The sequence below is a fragment of the Dendropsophus ebraccatus genome, chromosome 4, assembly GCF_027789765.1.
Source record: "Dendropsophus ebraccatus isolate aDenEbr1 chromosome 4, aDenEbr1.pat, whole genome shotgun sequence".
Taxonomy (NCBI): Eukaryota; Metazoa; Chordata; class Amphibia; order Anura; family Hylidae; genus Dendropsophus; species Dendropsophus ebraccatus.
The window spans coordinates 43,568,498-43,586,990 of record NC_091457.1 but is presented as its reverse complement, the minus strand read 5'-3'; the positions used below and the strand labels follow the sequence as shown (position 1 = coordinate 43,586,990).

The 18,493-nt window shown below is 45.4% G+C and overlaps 1 protein-coding gene across 4 annotated transcripts in view; it reads right to left on the bottom strand.

The window, feature by feature from the left end:
* The window catches only part of DAGLA (diacylglycerol lipase alpha), a 28,513-nt gene extending 10,383 nt beyond the window's left edge, over positions 1 to 18,130 (bottom strand). Inside the window, exons 1-12 of one of the 4 annotated variants that reach the window (XM_069965692.1) lie at positions 18,014 to 18,130; positions 9,188 to 9,325; positions 7,755 to 7,966; positions 7,565 to 7,666; positions 7,248 to 7,386; positions 7,073 to 7,160; positions 3,951 to 4,085; positions 2,864 to 2,941; positions 2,653 to 2,777; positions 2,216 to 2,375; positions 377 to 460; positions 208 to 285 (exon numbers count right to left, since the gene is read on the bottom strand). In XM_069965692.1, coding sequence (XP_069821793.1) covers positions 208 to 285; positions 377 to 460; positions 2,216 to 2,375; positions 2,653 to 2,777; positions 2,864 to 2,941; positions 3,951 to 4,085; positions 7,073 to 7,160; positions 7,248 to 7,386; positions 7,565 to 7,666; positions 7,755 to 7,966; positions 9,188 to 9,282 — 1,296 coding nt within the window. In that variant the 5' untranslated portion in view covers positions 9,283 to 9,325; positions 18,014 to 18,130. Of the gene's footprint in view, positions 1 to 207; positions 286 to 376; positions 461 to 2,215; positions 2,376 to 2,652; positions 2,778 to 2,863; positions 2,942 to 3,950; positions 4,086 to 7,072; positions 7,161 to 7,247; positions 7,387 to 7,564; positions 7,667 to 7,754; positions 7,967 to 9,187; positions 9,326 to 11,545; positions 11,733 to 16,320; positions 16,383 to 18,013 lie in introns of those variants that run through there. The other 3 variants (XM_069965696.1, XM_069965695.1, XM_069965694.1) reach the window with 3 other exon arrangements.
* Positions 18,131 to 18,493: the final 363 nt, after the last annotated feature.

The window sequence follows — 18,493 nt, the reverse complement described above, 5'->3', positions numbered from 1 at the left end:
GGTGACTCGCAAAGTTAATTGGTCAGGTTCCCTTTCTTGAGATCTCAGAGGGACCTAAAGGTCAGACTCACTGTGATCAGTAAGTAATGTACTACACGGAGGATAAGGCATAACTTGATTTTGTGGGACAACCCCTTTAAAGGTTTCATATTCTACATCACCCTCCATTAGCCAAGGTTAAAAATGGAGGAGAAAATGGACCCATACCTTGTGCCCTAACCATGTCCCATGGTGTCCTTCTACTGGCAGGCGCTCTGCATCTCCTGTGAGGTCTGTCAAGGCGTCCTGGGAATATAAATAGTGAGAAGTTTGCGATGTCTTTACATCAAAGATATCAGTTGTTCTTAAACAAGGCGGCCTGTCTGTATTTCTTTACCTTTGGAGAAAGTGTGCCGCGAATACTAATCACTACTTTCTTCTTCTCATGATCCACAGCAACAAAGAAAGGGGTTTCATAGACCTGTAGAAAGAGAAAACCTTATAAATACATTATAGCTGAATGGCAAAACACTTCTATTGAACTGAACTATCTGGATGGCGTGGTAACTTCATGCTTGGCATCCTGTTTCATACAGCTCCAGCAATTCGGGGGGGGTCCCAACAGATGGACCTCAACTAGTACTAATGTTACCGGTTAATAGTAACAGATTCCGTGTTTTCATTTAGCTATTCCCGGACCTCATCAAGACCATGGGTCTGCCATTCCACTCATAAACAGCATCTAGATCAGGGATGGGAAACCTTCAGCTGTTGCAAAACTACAATTCCCATCATGCCTGGACAGCTTTGGCTATCAAGGCAATTGTAGCGAACTGTAGTTTTGCAACAGCTGGAGGGCCGAAGGTTTCCCATCCCTGATATAGATGGTTAGACAGATGAAGCTTTCTCTGTCCCCAGGAACTTCTCAATGCAATTTTGACTGGACTATAAGACTGGAATGTATCTTTCAGATCATAACAGACAATAATGCTTTTGTATACACAGCATATGAAAGCAATATATGCAATATATATAAGTGATCAGCAGTCTGCATAAAAAAATTTCATCCGCAAAAGTTTTTTTTTTTTTTTTTAAATACATGCATGGAATCTCCTCAATCTGCTCTTTAAAATATAAAAGAAAACAAATTATATATAATAATCATGTGAAAATTAGTTTTCAGGACATACTATTAGGCCACACAAAAACTAAAGACATAAGTGGCACTGTATGTTTTTCTAGCTCGGGATAATCCTGATGGGGGCAGCAGAGATCCTTGTACGGCTCAATAAGAGGATGATACTGTAAAGTTAGGGCAATGTTGATGGCTACATAAGAGCTGGTGTTTCAAAGACCCTGCATGGAGACGGAAATGTACGTGAAAACAAAAAGTAAGGGGCCTATTCAACAGAGCGATAATCGGCCGAAGCGGCACATCGACCGACCGCACATCGCTGCGTGGAATAGTGATGCACGGCGGGCGACCGACTATTTCACAAGCACAATACTTTACCTAATCATATTGCAGGGCTTCTCCTGCGCTCCTTCTTCCTCCCGATCTCACACGCAGCAGCAGCTTCGATGTGGCCTGTCTTAGCTGACAGACCGCTCAGCCTATCACTGGCCAGGACCGCCACGGGAGCCGCTGCTGCGCGCGGGATCAGGAGGAAGAAGGAGCGCAGGAGAAGCCCGGCATTTAAGCTGTATGTTTGGTCTCCATCTACACCAGCGTTATCTTATTGTTCTGCTTGTTATTTGACACTTGGACTTGGGACTTCGCCTCTGCCTCATCCTCTGTACTGCCTTACCTCTTGTGCTTGACCTTGGACCTGACTCTGTTTACTGAATTGGATTTTGATGTGACGACATGTTGCCGACTCGGACTGCCTGACCTGTTTGTATATACCTGTCTGTGTGTTCTGTCTTCCCCCCAGTGTCCCTAGTTAGGCTAGGGGCTGTCGCCCAGTTGTTGCCCTAGGGTAAGCCTAGGGGGGCAAGTAGGCAGGGACAGGGGTTGCGGGTTGAGAGAAGGGACTGCCATCTTCCCGGACCCCAGGACTCCCAGACAGTAAGTTTAGCAACTAAAAAGAGATCAGTCATGTTGTAGGGAAGGCCATGACTGGCTACTATGCACAACCGCTCTATATTCTTACACTACCCTTTATGAATAAGACCCATGACCATCAGATACAAAGTGACTGTGAAAAGAAGCTGAGCAGGAAAGAAGAGGACTAACCGCATCATGACATGAAGTGTACACAATGTCCACCATGTTCATGTTCTCATCCAGGAAGTGACGCTTTATTGCAATTGCATTACAACCGCAGCAGTTATCCTCCTCGATGGTAACGCCAGGGGCAAAGCGAGGACGAGAAGAGCAGAGACAACAGCAGCTGCTAAAGAGGTCAAACCAAGAAAACAGAGACAAGGAAGGGGGGAACAAGTTAGACAGAGAAGGTCAGACTGTAAACACCAACATATCCTGTAATATATACACAGACTGAGGTCACAGGTAGATTTGGCATCTGTGTCATGAGGATCCTGAACAGTGTCACTATGTTCCAAGTTTTTATTTTTTTATTGGTTTTATTTAGTTGATGGTATAATGGTCCCACACGCACACTTGTGTATGTGAGGCCTAGTAAAAGCTAGATGAAAATAGAGAACACTCACGAGCAGGCGCCCGCCAATCGGCAGATGCCACAAGTCGGTTTTCGGATAAGATACATGGGCCAGCCATACGCCGCCAGTGCAAACAGCATGTAATAACAGACCTCCTTGTACCGCTGCATCTCTTGCTGTAGTGAGAAAGAGAGGGTGCTGTAAGGATATAGGGCTCAGGACAGACATATAGACAGACAGCTGGAGAAGTAGCAATACTCACAGTATTCTTAAGGTCCAGGTACTTTGTTTTTCTGGTGACTGGCATGCCAGACAAGAAAGCCAATATATCATTATTAGCCTGAAAACAGAGAACATAGAAAATATTTTATACTAGTGGTTTATTCCAACAAATACTTTTCTTGTTTTCCGTTTACAAATTTCTTTAATAAAGTTATATAACCTTTTACTAGAACTACTTGAAAGTGATTTTTTTACAGGGTGTCAAGGCCCCCTCTGCTACCACCTTAGGTCATGTTGGGAACTGCAGGGTGAAAAGCCCTGCCCCGTCAGCTTCACATTGCTAGTGAAAATGTCTAAAATCTCTAACATGTCAAGTTACTTGTCAAGTAAATTTTTTACTTTTAACACTTTAATTTGCCTATATCTTACAAAGTTATTCACCTTCTTAAGTAAACCCACAACACTGTGAATACATACATGTAGATTTCTAATGGTTTTTACAGAAAAGTTCCATTGTGGCGTTAGTTGGCCCTCCCTCACCTACCATCACATGCCTTCCTAGTTGTGGCCACTTCAACCTGTTCCTAATATAAGTCATATAGTAACAATTTGGCATGAGCGAATGTCAAGCACCTTCTGGTTCACCTGGACCAGCATGTGCAGCATTTGATTACTGGTGGCTGAAGAAGTTGGATGCAGCCCTAAAGCTGTCTGGAAAACATGAATACTGCTATACACTGTAGCAATGCTTTCCTGAACTCCATCCAACTTCAGTATTCAAATGCCAAACAATCCAGAGCGTGCTCGAGATTCGCTCCGCATACTGAGGAGCGAAGCTTTTACAGCATAAAGTCTGACCTGATCATAACACAGATTTTTATGGATTTTGACTGCAAACATTTGAGCCAAAACCATGCAACCATTCCACTATACAGCATTATATGGGAAATCCCAACAGAAACCTGGTTGGGATTTCCTGTACTCCAACAGCCGCTACTAAAGTGGACAGTAATGTCATCCTATTGTGTGGTCACATACTTGATAACTTGATCACCAGGTTAATGATTTTCTTTCTCGGTTCCTATTTTCTGGTAAATAGCTCACCATAGCGATGGTAGGGATCTTACCTCATCCAGCACTGCATTACGCTTTGCTCTCTGCCTCTGACGTAGTAGGACTAACCCAGCAATGATGTCAGATGGAACAATATCCAGATCTCGGAAAAACTCGGCAAACAAATAGGCAATTTCTGAATATGCATCCTGAAAGAGAAGGCACAACATGTTTGGTGTACATACTCTAACACTAAATTATATATCACAGGAATCCTTGGCAAGATGGGGATCCTCTCTCTAAGGTGTTAAAGATCTAGCACAGGAATGAGGAACTTTTGGCTCTCCAGCTATTGCAAAACCACAGTTTCTCAGTTGGCCCAGTGAAGATGAATCACCAGATATCACCATAAAAAAATATACATATATATATACACATTGTAGGTCTAAGAGTTTGCCTAAAAAGAGTAATCCCTAAAAAGGTCACATGATCGCTTTCAAACTATGTTCCCACTACATATAAACAACGGTTGTTATATGGCAAATTAAAATTCTATTTAAGTCTATGGACAACAGCTGGAAATAAATGACTTGAACAGTATTTCGATGGCTGTAGCCAAACAGCTCAATACATTGTGTGAAACAAAGGCCGTTTTTTGCACTGACTTCAAACAATGACCAAAAACAATGGCTGTTCTTTCCATAAAAAACACTGTGTGAACATAGCCTTAGCCTCTAGCATTTCTTGGGGAATTTGTATTTTTTTTTGCAGATCTGTATTTTTTCCTACAGACGTCTGTAAAAAATAACATCCCATAGACTTCAATTGGAGAATCTGGTAAAAAAAAAAAAAAAAAAAAATCTGGGTCTGTACTAAGACATGTACTAAGGGCCTGCCTACCAGCTCAGAGTAAAACACAGAAGCATGAGCACCAGAATGGGGCACCAAACAGACCGATTAAGCAGTGAAATTATCTATCAAACTGGACAGCATACATAATGCTGACATTAACCATAGATTTGCTGTTTTTTTATGTTTTGTATGTCATTTATGTACGTCAACTGAACAAGCTATGTGTGTGGTCACCTTAATCTCTGTGCTGCTTTTCAGATGAAGTATACAGAGACTCTTAGCAGTATACAGTTTTCTGTATCTAGATTTGCATAAACAAAATTTCAGGGAATGTCATTAACACTTCATAATCTCAACTAGTTTATCTTAAAAATAAGGATGTAACAATAGAAGAAATGATTTCCAGCATTGCATAGTCATCCCTGCTGTGTTATCTGCTATGAGCAAGTGACATCACTGTACATATTTAAAAAAGAAATCCTCTTTATATCGTCTAATGGTCATAACACTATTCCCAGCCAAATGATATCATATGTAAATGACTGGAGTGATTATTATAGACAGGTGGCACTACCATACTACAACTGAAGTCAGCAATAAGGATACATTCAGGTGACAGTATCTCTGGTCACAGTTTTATCTGCATACTATTTGTTAGAAAACCCTAGAGGATTCCATTATTAGAACTAGGACAGATCCCCAATTCTCTTTCGGAAAGGTGTTCCTCCAATAGAATCATCTGTTATAGCTGAGACATGGACCAAAAATAAGGTTAACGGCTTTCTTCCAATGTTCCTTCTAACATTCTAATAATAGATAACCAGGTGAGCAATGGAAGAACGGGGTAGTCCCAGGCCGCATTCCTTTTATAGCAAAGTGGTGCCAGCCATGATCCGATCTTGTCGGGCAGCACACTGCATAGAAACTAGCAGCCTGCAGAAAAGTCTGTCTTAAAGGGAAACTTTCTTTCTGGGGGGGGGGGGGGGGGGTATTGCTGAGACTTATTCATTAAAATCCCTTGTTATGTTTAGATTACAGTCCTAGTCAGTGACAACCTGCCTGGAATTAGTGCGTACATGGTTACAGCCGTCAGTTACTGCAGGAGATGGGCACATAGAGACCATCCCCTGCGGCAAGACAAAAAGAGCTAGAGAGTGCTTCTCCTGCCTCACACAGTAAAATAATTGTTAAAGAGGTTATCCAGTATTCGAAAAACAGTGCCACCCTTGTTCACAGGTTGTGTCTGGCATCACAACTTGGCTCCATCTACATCAGTGCAACTGGGCTGCAACACAACACACAAAACGAAGGAGGAGAAGAGTGGTTCTGTTTTTAAAAAGAAATCAACTATTTTGCTTAATCTGGATACCCCCTTTAGGCAACAATACCCATTAAAGAAAATTGCTATTTTTCATATACAGTGGTACCTTGGTTTAAGAGCGTTTTGGTTTAAGAGCTCACAGTTTTTAAAAATTATGACTTGGTTTAAGAGCATTGCTTTGGTTTAAGAGCTTCCTATACTGGGTGGGAGCGCGAGTGGAGGAGGGGCATGGTCTTGAGCCCTGTACTCTGACCCAGGAAGTCTCCCTCACCTTCCAAATCATAGCAGATCCACTTCAGGCTGGGGCTTCCATCAGGGGACAGGACTGTGGAGATAATCTCTCAATAGCTGTAACCCCTCTGTACCCGGACAGAGAGCGCTGCATGTATGTGCCCACATATGTCCTGCTCATTCCTTTATGCTCCCTGCAGTCTCTGTCCACCTTTGTGTTTCCTATCTTCTTCATTCCTGCTATAATGCTCCTGCACTTACACTCAGCTATATACACTGCTATAATGTGCCTGCACTTACACTCAGCTATACACACTGCTGCTGTGTTATCAGGGTTATGCACTTACTTTACATTATACACCACATGCTGATTGCTATACTGTACAGTAACTTATAATATCACATATTCTGCTGTTTCTGAATGTTTGTTTCATCAGTTTTACATGTTATTCAGAATAATAAATCATTATATTTGGTGTGTGGAACCAACTGTCTGCATTTCTATGATTTCTTATGGGAAACTTTGCTTTGGTTTAAGAGTGGATTTGGTTTACAAGCGCGGTCCTGGAACGAATTATGCTTGTAATCCAAAGCACCACTGTAATATATATATATATATATATGCCACAACCTACAAGTGACAACATATTAAAGGCGTATTTCCATTATTTAATATTTAGGCTTATTACCAGGGTACTGGTAATACTTTTATTTTGCAATTAGATACATTTCTCTATGTTGGATTATGAGACAGTGGACTAGAAGAATTCTAGCACATCTACATGTACTTACAGACTGAGAGTCTTTTGTGCGAGTGCAGCATAGGAAGACTTTCAATCGACGGGTCCAGCTGCTTGCCTGACCCTCCTCCAGGCGGTGCCTAAGCCCATGAACAAATAGGAGAGGGTAAAGTTGGAGCAAGAGAAACAGAACATGTTAGGGGGAAGGAAGTGAACTTATTTATTACCGCAAATTGTAAGTGCGCAAGTTTCTTTGTCTTCGTTTTGTTGCACGCAGTTTCACAAAGGTTCTTCCAGTTGGGTCAAACACACAGAGTACCGTAATGCAGACGCTGAGTATGACCACCCAGTTACATACCACCATACCTATACATAGACAATAGAAATAGGGTGAAACAATGAAGAATAAAAAGAAAAAAGGTGAGTAAAAAAAATTATCTACACTGTACACACGCTTGCTACAGATTCCCCAAGTCTCTCCTCACAAGGTGATCATGTAGTATCACGTATCATGTAGTATCATGTAGTATTTGACACCACTTACCCAGTGTAACATTCTTTGCGGTGACATCATTGCAGGATGTGTAATACTGAGCCAGCCAGACAATACCCACGATGGCATAAATAAACTCAATTACCAGAATTGCTACAAGGGATGGAAGACAATGTTAAATGGAAAAAACATTTCCACATTACATGTGCCAAGAGAAAGCTTGCCTGCATCTCTTACTCACCAAGCCGGACGTATAGCACATACTGCATGGAGTCTCTGGGTTCGGTGTACAGGATTCCCCCTCTCATGCTCAACCAGATGATGGCCACCTCTGCTATCATACAGCTGAGCAAAATGCCCAGATACCCACGCCCATGATCCACAAGATTCAGGGAACATGTTTCATGCGGGTTATAGGTCAGTCCGAAGAGAACCACAGATAGGATAACAAACCTGTGAGAAAGAATGAAGAATCAAACATAAGTAGACACATAAGGGCCACTACTCAAACTCTGCTTAAAGGGGTTAATACAGATGAACTAACCTCGGATAAGGCAATAATAATACATGGGCAGGGGTCCAAATCCTGGCACCCATGTGAATTCAATAGCCTGCACCACTAAGTGTTTGCAGCTACATGTACAAGTGCAATTGTAGCTGCGGTAAACATTAAAGAGGTGTAGCACTTGGATTTTTTACACCTCTTCCCCATAGTGTCACAAGCTTATGTTACTATCCCAAAATCATGACAATAATGTAATTATCAGGTCGGCAAAGCAATAGCACTCAATGCCAAGAAGCAGCTGTAAAGGCATATCAGGTAATAAAAACATATCCAGGCTTATAAAAAAAATGGCCGCTCTCTTCCAGAAACAGTACCCGTCTTGTCCTCAGTTTGGGTGTGGGTTTTGCAGCTCAGCTTCATTGAAGTGATTGGAGCTGAACTGTAATGCCACAGACAACCCGAAAACAGGGGTGGTGCTGTTCTTCAAGAAAGTAGCTGTGTGTTTTTCTAATTCTGGATATGTTGCATACCAAGAAAGAAGATGGATAAGACCTAAACACACCATGCTATTTAAGAGGGCAAAGTAGTACCTGACAAATATTGCTAATAAAGCTAATAACACACTGTCCTAATACATCTATTGCCTCAAAGCTTGCCCACTATCCTCTGCAAACAAAAGTTTCATAAACTCCATTGTCATATGCTAATGAAGTCTAACTAGGCATTGTGGCGGACCTTCTCCTACTAGTTCCGGCCTCTGGGGCTGTACTGCACTGTAATCCCACCTCTGTGGCACTAGCCCCAGGAGCCGTGACTAGTTGTAGAAGGGGGTCCTGTTGGACTTCATTAGCATAGACTCTAGTTCGGGTTACAAGTGGGATGCAAAAAACACTTATATTACACTTGTGTGCAAAAAGCACAAAAAAATTTAATATTAGGCAAAGAAAACGCGCAATATGTAACTGAGTTTTCATGGGAAACCCCAGTCTGAGCATGGTCATCATCTCATAGTCAGATCATTCCGTCTATGGCCAGCTTAGGTTTCCTGATCCCAACCTACCTTATGTGCTTCTTCAGTAGAGCAGATGTACGCTCTCATCTGTCACTTAGACTAAAGATCTGATTAGTGGGCCATAGATTATCAGGGCTACAGGATAAACCTCACTTACCATGTGCTGTGCAGTACAAAGAGAAAGATTCCCGGCAACACCAAATCATCGCTGCCCACAGACCAGCGCCGGCGGAACACGACAATCCCTGGCATGGTGAGCAGCAAGCACTACGTCACCGCGGCCTGCCTTTACTGTCTGCGGGAGGGAAAGAAGCAATACGGTGAATGGAGACAATATAGGTGCAGATATTCCCATTAATATATAATAGGATCCAAGCTGGGCCCACGCACACTGTCGCACACTAGGGCAGCTGAGGTTTTTGGAACAAGGCTATGAGCTAGTGTAAATACTTATTGGGAGACGTATTTACCTTCCTTGTACATCTAGCAGGAATTTAATGACTGTACTGGTTTACTATTATACTAGTTAGACATTACATCAGTCTTCTCCGCAGAGCTTACAATCTGGCCTTTCATAGCCATATGCGACTATACATTTAGATTCCAATACGCGGATCTGGTTAGGGCTTCTTCTGCCGCCCCAGGCCATGTCCAGAACAATAGTGAATGTACAGTGAAGTCCTCGGCCGCCGCTAGATAACAAGCAGCCTCTGTTCCTACTCACATCAGCTCCCACCACCGGCCATTCCGATCCCCTCCTCAGCCTATTTCTATAGCCGCAGCACCTGCTTCATCCACATCCACCTGCTTCATGCATTATTACTTGGGGTTTTCTGCCATTACGCACAATGATTTCAGTCTCTAGAGCTTGTCTATTCCTCCTTATCTGAGGTTCCATCACCCTTTTCAGAAACCACGACAGCCGCTTGCGGTGTCCCACATCCTCAGCATAGAGATAAACAGCTCCATCCTCCCTTTCTTTCTGGTTTTCTCTGCTAGTCTGATCAGCGAGCTACCCTCACCCCACTAAAGTACTTTTCTTTCAAAGCCATTTTCCAGGATATTAAAAGAAACACAAGAAAGCCACAAGAATACAGTATAGAATCAGGGTAAAAAGAAGAAAAGGGGGGGGGGGACATTACTCACTAAGGCCCCTTCACACTGCAGAAAAGAAGCGGAAATTCCAAGAGGAATCCCCATTGCGGACTCCGCTCGGAATAAGGCCTGCCTCACTGTTAAGCATTGACATGACGCTGTACCCAATCGCTGACCTCGGTTGCTGTCTGTCGATCACGATCAGTGATTGGCTGCAGTGTCATGTGACCAACACAGGTGACATCAGTGGAGCGTGTTTTTTTTGTAACCAGGGGGGGGTTTAAGGTTCCCCATTCCTATACGTCCAATCCTCTGATGTCTGCTGTCAGTCAGGACCATTCTATATGATCCATTCTGCTGAAGTCATCAGGCTCAGATGACATTCATCTCACTCCAAGAGCCCGGCCCCCAAGACGATTCCTTGTTATCTCCATGAAATGTTCTGTTCAGCCAAACCTTGTGTGCTCTCCAGCTGTTGGAAAATTAGTCTCATCATGATATGATGGGGGTTATAGTCTTGGAAAAGCTGGAGAGCCACAATACATGGGCAAATGCCTATCCTAAAACTTGTTTGCCAAGTTTGGTCCATGGAGAACCCCTTTAAGGCAGATGTTGGCCCCCAATCTGACAGACTTTCCTTAATTTTTCCCCCCACAGAAGTTTTTGCTATTACATAATTCGGGGTTTCCCTCGTCATTACCACTTACCGGAAGAATAAGTAAAGTTTTCTCTTTTTCCTCACAGAGATCCCTGCTACAACCTGGCAACAATCCTGTAACTCCAGCTGAAATGTAATCATTCCTCGGAAAGACGGTTAACTCTTTGCTTATGGAACAGCGTGGTAATACATCCTACAAACTCATTATATTCCTGGACACAGAACATCTGGCCCATCCTGCTCCATTACATAACCTGCTTTCTGGAACTTTGTAGAGCTCAGACTGAATAAGGATATGGGATTCTTATTTTGTATAAAAGTCTGTATAGTATGTAATCCTTCGGATAGCTTAGTTATAAGGTGCAGGGTCCTCACACTGTGACATGGCTGCAGCGCTCTGGTCACATGATTTGTTTCCTTTATAGAAGGTTCTCGGGTCAATGAACCAAAATTGATTTTTTTTCTGACCCTGCAGAAGTTATAAACCATCACGTTCCTTCTACGTCACAGGGACGGCTCCAGCAGCTCTCTATTGTCAGGACCCCACACCTCCATACCTGAATATTCTGGATTTTGTGACCAGGCATGACTACACAGATCCCATCAGAAGCTGAATTACCAGACAGTCCTGTAGACCCTGCGTCAGACCTGCTGCACATACCCATACCGTATAAAAGTGACATCACCAGAAAAAAGTGGCGAACCCCAAGCCACATATTTCCAGCCAGAAACCCCATAAAAAATAACGCAAGTCTCCGGTACCTGCTGCATTGTGTCATCCGTCCTGCGCAGCGCTCTCCGCCTCTGCTATGTCCGGACTATTGACTTTCAGATCAATATTGACAGTTTGATCTTTGCCTGGTGTAGCAGGTGTAAATAGGCTCAGTGCCCTGCACTGGTGCTTTCTTGAGACATTTAACCCCTTCTGGGCCTAGTGCAGCTGCCCTCTCTTCTATCAAATGTAATAATGAACCCACCTTATATGTGGACACCACGAACTACCGGAGCACATATGTGAAAGCTGTCATCCCTCGTAAACACCCACTTCCTGAACTGCCGTACGCGTTTCTCAATATGGGAGATAAGCGGCTATCTAGGATTCCTGGCGCTGCTTATTTCCCAATAAAACACAGGATCAAAGGTTCAGCCTACAGAATGTTCAGGGTTTTTTTTTATTTAAAGAGTATTAGCCAGTAAGTGACATTTTGCATACAGAAATTGCTGGTTTATTACACAGGGAGATATCTGCCTGGCGTGGCATGTAATCCCTCCGTGTAATAGGGCCTATAGCGAATCCTTTCCTCCCCTGGCGACTATCAGACAGGCCCCTATATTTAGAGTATAGTGAGAAAAGTCAACACGCTGTAAGGATATTTAGTCAGGGAGGTTTTATGGTGGCAGACGGCCGAGACAGAAGAGCGCGCTGCTCCTACAAACACCCAGATGGATAGGAAACAATTTTCCCTGAAAAATACAGCTGTGTTCCCACACACGGGTAGGGGGCACATTGTATGGGATGGCTTTTTATTCCACATTAGCTTGCACACATATAGCGCTATTTTGTTTAAGTGACGTTTTTTTGCCGGTCATATTTATATTTCATTGTTCGGCTATTAACAAGACAGAAATATACAATGCAGAGCCAGAAATGTAAGTGCGCCTCATGCTGTACTGACACACGGGCCTGACTGACAATACGGCCCACGGCAACCAATCATAGACAAGCTTTCATTTTACCACAGCTGTTTAAGGAATGGGAGCTGAGTGGTTGCTGTGGGCAACAAAGAAAGTTGTATTGGGGCCTGTTCACATGCTGCAGATTTTAACTTCAGCGCTCAGCATTCATACCTTAACAAGCGCTGTGATATATTCCACCAGTGTATTTTATAGTAACTGCTTTTATGGTTGCATGGTTCCCAATTACAAGTTGGGTGACTCTTTAATCAGGTGACTTAAAGGGGCCCTCCAGCAACCCGTGTGTGCAGCAGCCTCTATACACAGTGAGAACCACTGCACTAGAACCATTAGCAGAGCAAGCGGTGATAGAGGATGTTGCGCACAGCAGTCGTGTTGGGCAGTCGCCCCCCCCCCTTACATAGCCCTGCCGTTCCCGACACAAACGTTGGAGCTTTTGCAAAAAGGCCACAAAAGGCTTAAAGGGTTTGTCCAAGCCCTATCCATATCAGTGTCATTTCAGTAAGAGACAAGGGCTGAACAAACCATAATGCTGGCTTCACACTGCGTTTTTGTGGTTCGTTTAATGTATACATCTTATGGAAAAATTGATGCAAAAAAAAAAAAAAAAGTGCAATCTGTTTGGATCCGTTTTTCCATTGACTTCCATACACACACACACACAAAAAAAACCACACGGATGAAAACCGTTTTCCTTTTTTTTTTAGCGTAGTTACTTTAAGATACACAAAAACGTGGTCAACCATGTTTTTGTGTATGTTTAAAGTAACCACTTAAAAACGGACAGCAAAACGCTGTGTGAACCCAGCCTAATGTAGAATGGCGTTAAATGGCAGTTTTTCCCCATATATCCTACCACTACACTAGCCCAATCCCTGTCATGTGAAAGAGAGGGGGCAATAACCCATGACATGTCCTCAAACATGGGCCTTCTTGTTCTGTAGGCCAGAGAACCATGGGAGACACCAAAAAGGCACAATCCATGTCAGCACGCTCATCACTAGTAAATGTAACCTCACAATAAAAACTACTATATAACACAAAATGCTTAAAACCCAAAAAATAAAAAGTTACTACCTCCTGAAAAAGAAACATTTTCAAGGCTCACTCTTTCAGCACATAGATGCCATAATACTGTACAATGCCGTAAGCAATTGGCTCCATACCACAGGGGGCTGCATCACCACTATACAATGTAAGGAGCCAATCACTTCCACCTCCATTCTCAATGCACAGGGGGGGTCGCCGAACAGATGATGAACTACTGACTACAGGATGGGCTATGGAAAACCCCTTTAATGGTATATTCAAATGTAGCATATATACTATCCGACAGTAAATGCTGAACTCCTTAGGCCTCTCTACAGGACATAAATAACTAAAGCAGAAATAAAAAAGCACAATGGTTGAATAAAAAAAAAAACAGCAAAAAATATAATAAAGAGATAAGCTATGCAGCTTCTATTATTGCTTATGAGAAAAGAGCAGCCATAGCCTTAGGCCCTGCTCATTGTGAGCCGAGACCCTGCACCGGCGACACTGTCATTTATAGGTCTCCTCATAAAATATTAAAAGAACAATTATGAGGCTGAGGATTATAGGAGACGCAGGTGAAGGAAGCAAGATACTGTGATCACATGCAAGCCTTCCCCCTTAGGAAGAGCAGGATGGATCCCGCAGAGGCATGAAGCTTTGCTGCTCGCTGGGACACCAAAATGAAGAAGTATCACAACCTTAGAGTGACACAAAGAGTCATAACAGGATGTCCTATGGAGTCATTAGTCATTTCCTAAGTATTCTCCCTTATGACAGCACATCTTAGTGACATACTTCTCCGTGGCGAGGACGGACGGCACCCTCGGCCTTCTGCCAGGGATCCGGGTGAGGCTGTAATACACGCCTAATCTCCAGTGCTAATTTGATTATAATACAATCTCAGATAATCTGTTTATGTAATCTGTAATTAAAGAGAAGAGGATCTACAAGGCTCCGATCACAGACAGCCGGCAGGCGCGGAATTATAACACAGCTCGGCCAGAAAGTTATGAAAGTGCTGCTCCACCTTGTATCATTAGTATCTGTTCTCTGGGTGTCTCTGCAAGCGGACTGATGTGTTCAAGCCCTCCTGTATTAGGGCACATAGAGGTAACAGGTAGGGGTCCGTCCAAAATAAGGGCCCTTGCACACTATGGAAATCATGTGGATAACTTGCCGCCGATTTTGTGCGCGCTTCTGCTCGATTCTCCGCCTGTCCCTGTAACGATAGTGACGATGTGCTGGCCATTGCTCTGCAGCTCCCCGCTCGCTGTGGGCACGTATAATAGCGCTGACAGTGAGCAGGGACAAGGAGCAAGCGAGCACTGACCTGACAGAGACCTGCCGACCCCTTGGAGGGGTGAACTGTAGCAATAATGCTGTATCAGAATACACTGATCATATCCACTACAATCCAGATAGTCAGATTATTGTAATATCCAATCACAAAACTCTGTACATACCAGGTGCGGTAGCTACAGGGGCTGTATTACAACCTGATGCATGAAGCTGTAATAAGCACGAGCCCTAAGGGCAGATGGCAGGCCGTGCCCACATTACTCCGGACTTGTAATACCACATTCTTTATGTCCTGATGAAAGGGTTACATACAAGATCCAGCTGAGAGAACACAACAAATACATGTCTGCTGGTACGCGGCCCAACCTGCCATGCCACAAGCAGGATATCCCTGAGAGAGAACAGGACCGGCCATCTGAACACCTTCCAAAGCACACATGCCAGTACCTGCGCCCTCCTCACCCCACGCCCTAGCAGTAGAGCATCCCTTCCAGCACCAGGAAGACTGCCACCACCGCCCCATTACTAACACACCTAAGGAGTGAAGTATTTACTCAGAAGGCGCCTTAGAGGCACAAGCATTTCTATCAGGAAATAACGTAAAAAACCCTGCAAGGCTAATAACTGGGTTCACAACAGCTCCGACTGCTCTGGACATTATGGCTGCACTGTGGTGAGAGCTGGCTGATCTCATAGCATCTAACACTGAAGCACAGGCATTCCTCTGCATCTGACCCAGCTTTCCTAAGCTCCTGAAAGTCCTCAACCAACTTCTACATTGATACTGCTGTATAAGCAGGCAGATTTGTCGGGAAAGCAGTGTGTGATAGCGTTCATATCTCAGCCAGCTTTCCTAAGCTCCTGAAAGTCCTCAACCAACTTCTACATTGATACTGCTGTATAAGCAGGCAGATTTGTCGGGAAAGCAGTGTGTGATAGCGTTCATATCTCAGCCAGCTTTCCTAAGCTCCTGAAAGTCCTCAACCAACTTCTACATTGATACTGCTGTATAAGCAGGCAGATTTGTCGGGAAAGCAGTGTGTGATAGCGTTCATATCTCAGCCAGCTTTCCTAGAACTAGATAACAAAATGTACCTGTCCTTTTCAAAACCTATATAGTATGGATTATGCCACCATAAGAGTGACAAGGTAATACTAGCAGTCCCCCCTCTCCATATCAGGGGCAGGACCAGAGCTGGCCTGTTTGCCAGTAGGACACACATAGGACTTTCTTTCCCTTACTTGTCTGGCCAATCTAAGGGCAGCACCTACTTCTCTTTGCTATGCCATGACCTAGTATTGGAGAAAGTGCACTGGGCTGGACAGGTTGGCAGTGCGTTGGGGGATGAGTCATATTTCAGTGCTGCATATGATATGGGGGGGGGGCATGGAAAGGGTTACATGACAAAATTACCTGGACTAACCATTCAACTGTTGCTGATGATAATGAAGGGAGAACTGCTCAGAATATTATAGGTGTATGGAGTAGGAGGGAAGCTTAGAGTTACCTAGTGTGGACCTAGGAGAGGCAGCTTCTAGGCTCAGACTGCAACCACACAGCCTCTTCTGCAGACAAACCTAGCTAAGCCCCGCCCCTACTTCCTGTGATCGGTCTTGGTCTCTCTGCTGCTGGAGATGGAATCACCCTGACAGGCAGCGGACAGCAGCAAGTGACGGGGAAGTGAGACACCTGAGACAATGGCACTGTGGCCTGTTTTTTGTTTTACTGAATCCTGTACTATTCCCTCCAGCAGGAAACTGCTGAAACTAAATGACCCTTCTCTGGCCTCTGTCAGGTGGAGTCTACAGGGTCGGGGGACCAAAGCGGCACCAATAACAGGATATGCTCAGCGCCATACACTTAAATGGAGATGCACTGCAATCCCAGACACCACCTGTGCACTAGAGAGGCACCATTTCTGCTTTCTAACAGAAACTGCACCACTGAAATAAATGGAGTCACCCTGTAATACCGCACACAGCCAGAGGACAGGTGTGGCGCTGTTTCTGTCCAGTATGAGCAATGGTTGGCCCTGATCATTACACAAAGTATAGAGTGAATTGCTGAGAGTGTAAGCAGGACAGGCTCCGGTGTGTGGTCCAGCACTGCTGGCTGTTTCCAGGCTCCGGTGTGTGGTCCAGCACTGCTGACTGTTTCCAGGCTCCGGTGTGTGGTCCAGCACTGCTGACTGTTTCCCGGCTCCGGTGTGTGGTCCAGCACTGCTGACTGTTTCCAGGCTCCGGTGTGTGGTCCAGCACTGCTGACTGTTTCCAGGCTCCGGTGTGGTCCAGCACTGCTGACTGTTTCCGGGCTCCGGTGTGGTCCAGCACTGCTGACTGTTTCCAGGCTCCGGTGTGTGGTCCAGCACTGCTGACTGTTTCCAGGCTCCGGTGTGTGGTCCAGCACTGCTGACTGTTTCCAGGCTCCGGTGTGTGGTCCGGCACTGCTGACTGTTTCCAGGCTCCGGTGTGTGGTCCGGCACTGCTGACTGTTTCCAGGCTCCGGTGTGTGGTCCGGCACTGCTGACTGTTTCCAGGCTCCGGTGTGTGGTCCAGCACTGCTGACTGTTTCCAGGCTCCGGTGTGTGGTCCAGCACTGCTGACTGTTTCCAGGCTCCGGTGTGTGGTCCAGCACTGCTGACTGTTTCCAGGCTCCGGTGTGTGGTCCAGCACTGCTGACTGTTTCCAGGCTCCGGTGTGGTCCAGCACTGCTGACTGTTTCCAGGCTCCGGTGTGTGGTCCAGCACTGCTGACTGTTTCCAGGCTCCGGTGTGTGGTCCAGCACTGCTGACTGTTTCCAGGCTCCGGTGTGTGGTCCAGCACTGCTGACTGTTTCCAGGCTCCGGTGTGTGGTCCAGCACTGCTGACTGTTTCCAGGCTCCGGTGTGGTCCAGCACTGCTGACTGTTTCCAGGCTCCCGTGTGGTCCAGCCCTCCCTGTCACAGTGATGGATGCCGGCTCGCTGCTCCTCTGCCAGGGATGGAGATGCTGGCAGCAATGGATGGAGGATGACAGCTGTGCAGCCGGCTCTGCAGTGGGAGGACATAGGGCTGGCAGGCAGGCACACAGCTGTCACCTCTGCCGGTGACATCATGCACAGCTGTACCCCGGCCGGCCCCGCTCCTCCCCAGCCTCCGCCAGCTCGGGGGTCCCGCATGCCCCGCAGCCGTCCCCGCCCCGCTCAGCCATCACCGCTCTCACCTCTTGGAGGCTCCATGCCGCCTACTCTCTCTCTCCTTCTTTCCGTGATCCCGGCGCAGCGGCACGTCCGCACCGGGGCGGGACCTGACGTCACTTCCGGAACCTCCTCCCCTCCCCCTCTCCCCGCACCGGCGGTTTTCATGGCAACTGCGCCAACAGCGCAGGGATTGTCGTGACGTCATGGTGTAGTGGGGGATGCCCAGATGACAGATAGAGCCTGACCGGTGCTCAGTGTGAGAGACCAGCTGCTATAACGGGTCCAATGCACGACGGATGGTGGCCGTTGCCCATAGCAACCTAAGGTGCTTTTACATGCATGGTATAACCTGTGCGAGACATGCGCTGAATGCTGATTGGTCACCATGGGTAACGCCCTCGTGCTGCATCTGTTTTATTACAGGTGAGGGGCCAGCCTGAGTCCCGCCCACAAGTACAGACCACCTGCTCATAGTGATTCCCATAGAGCCCCTATAAAGAGCA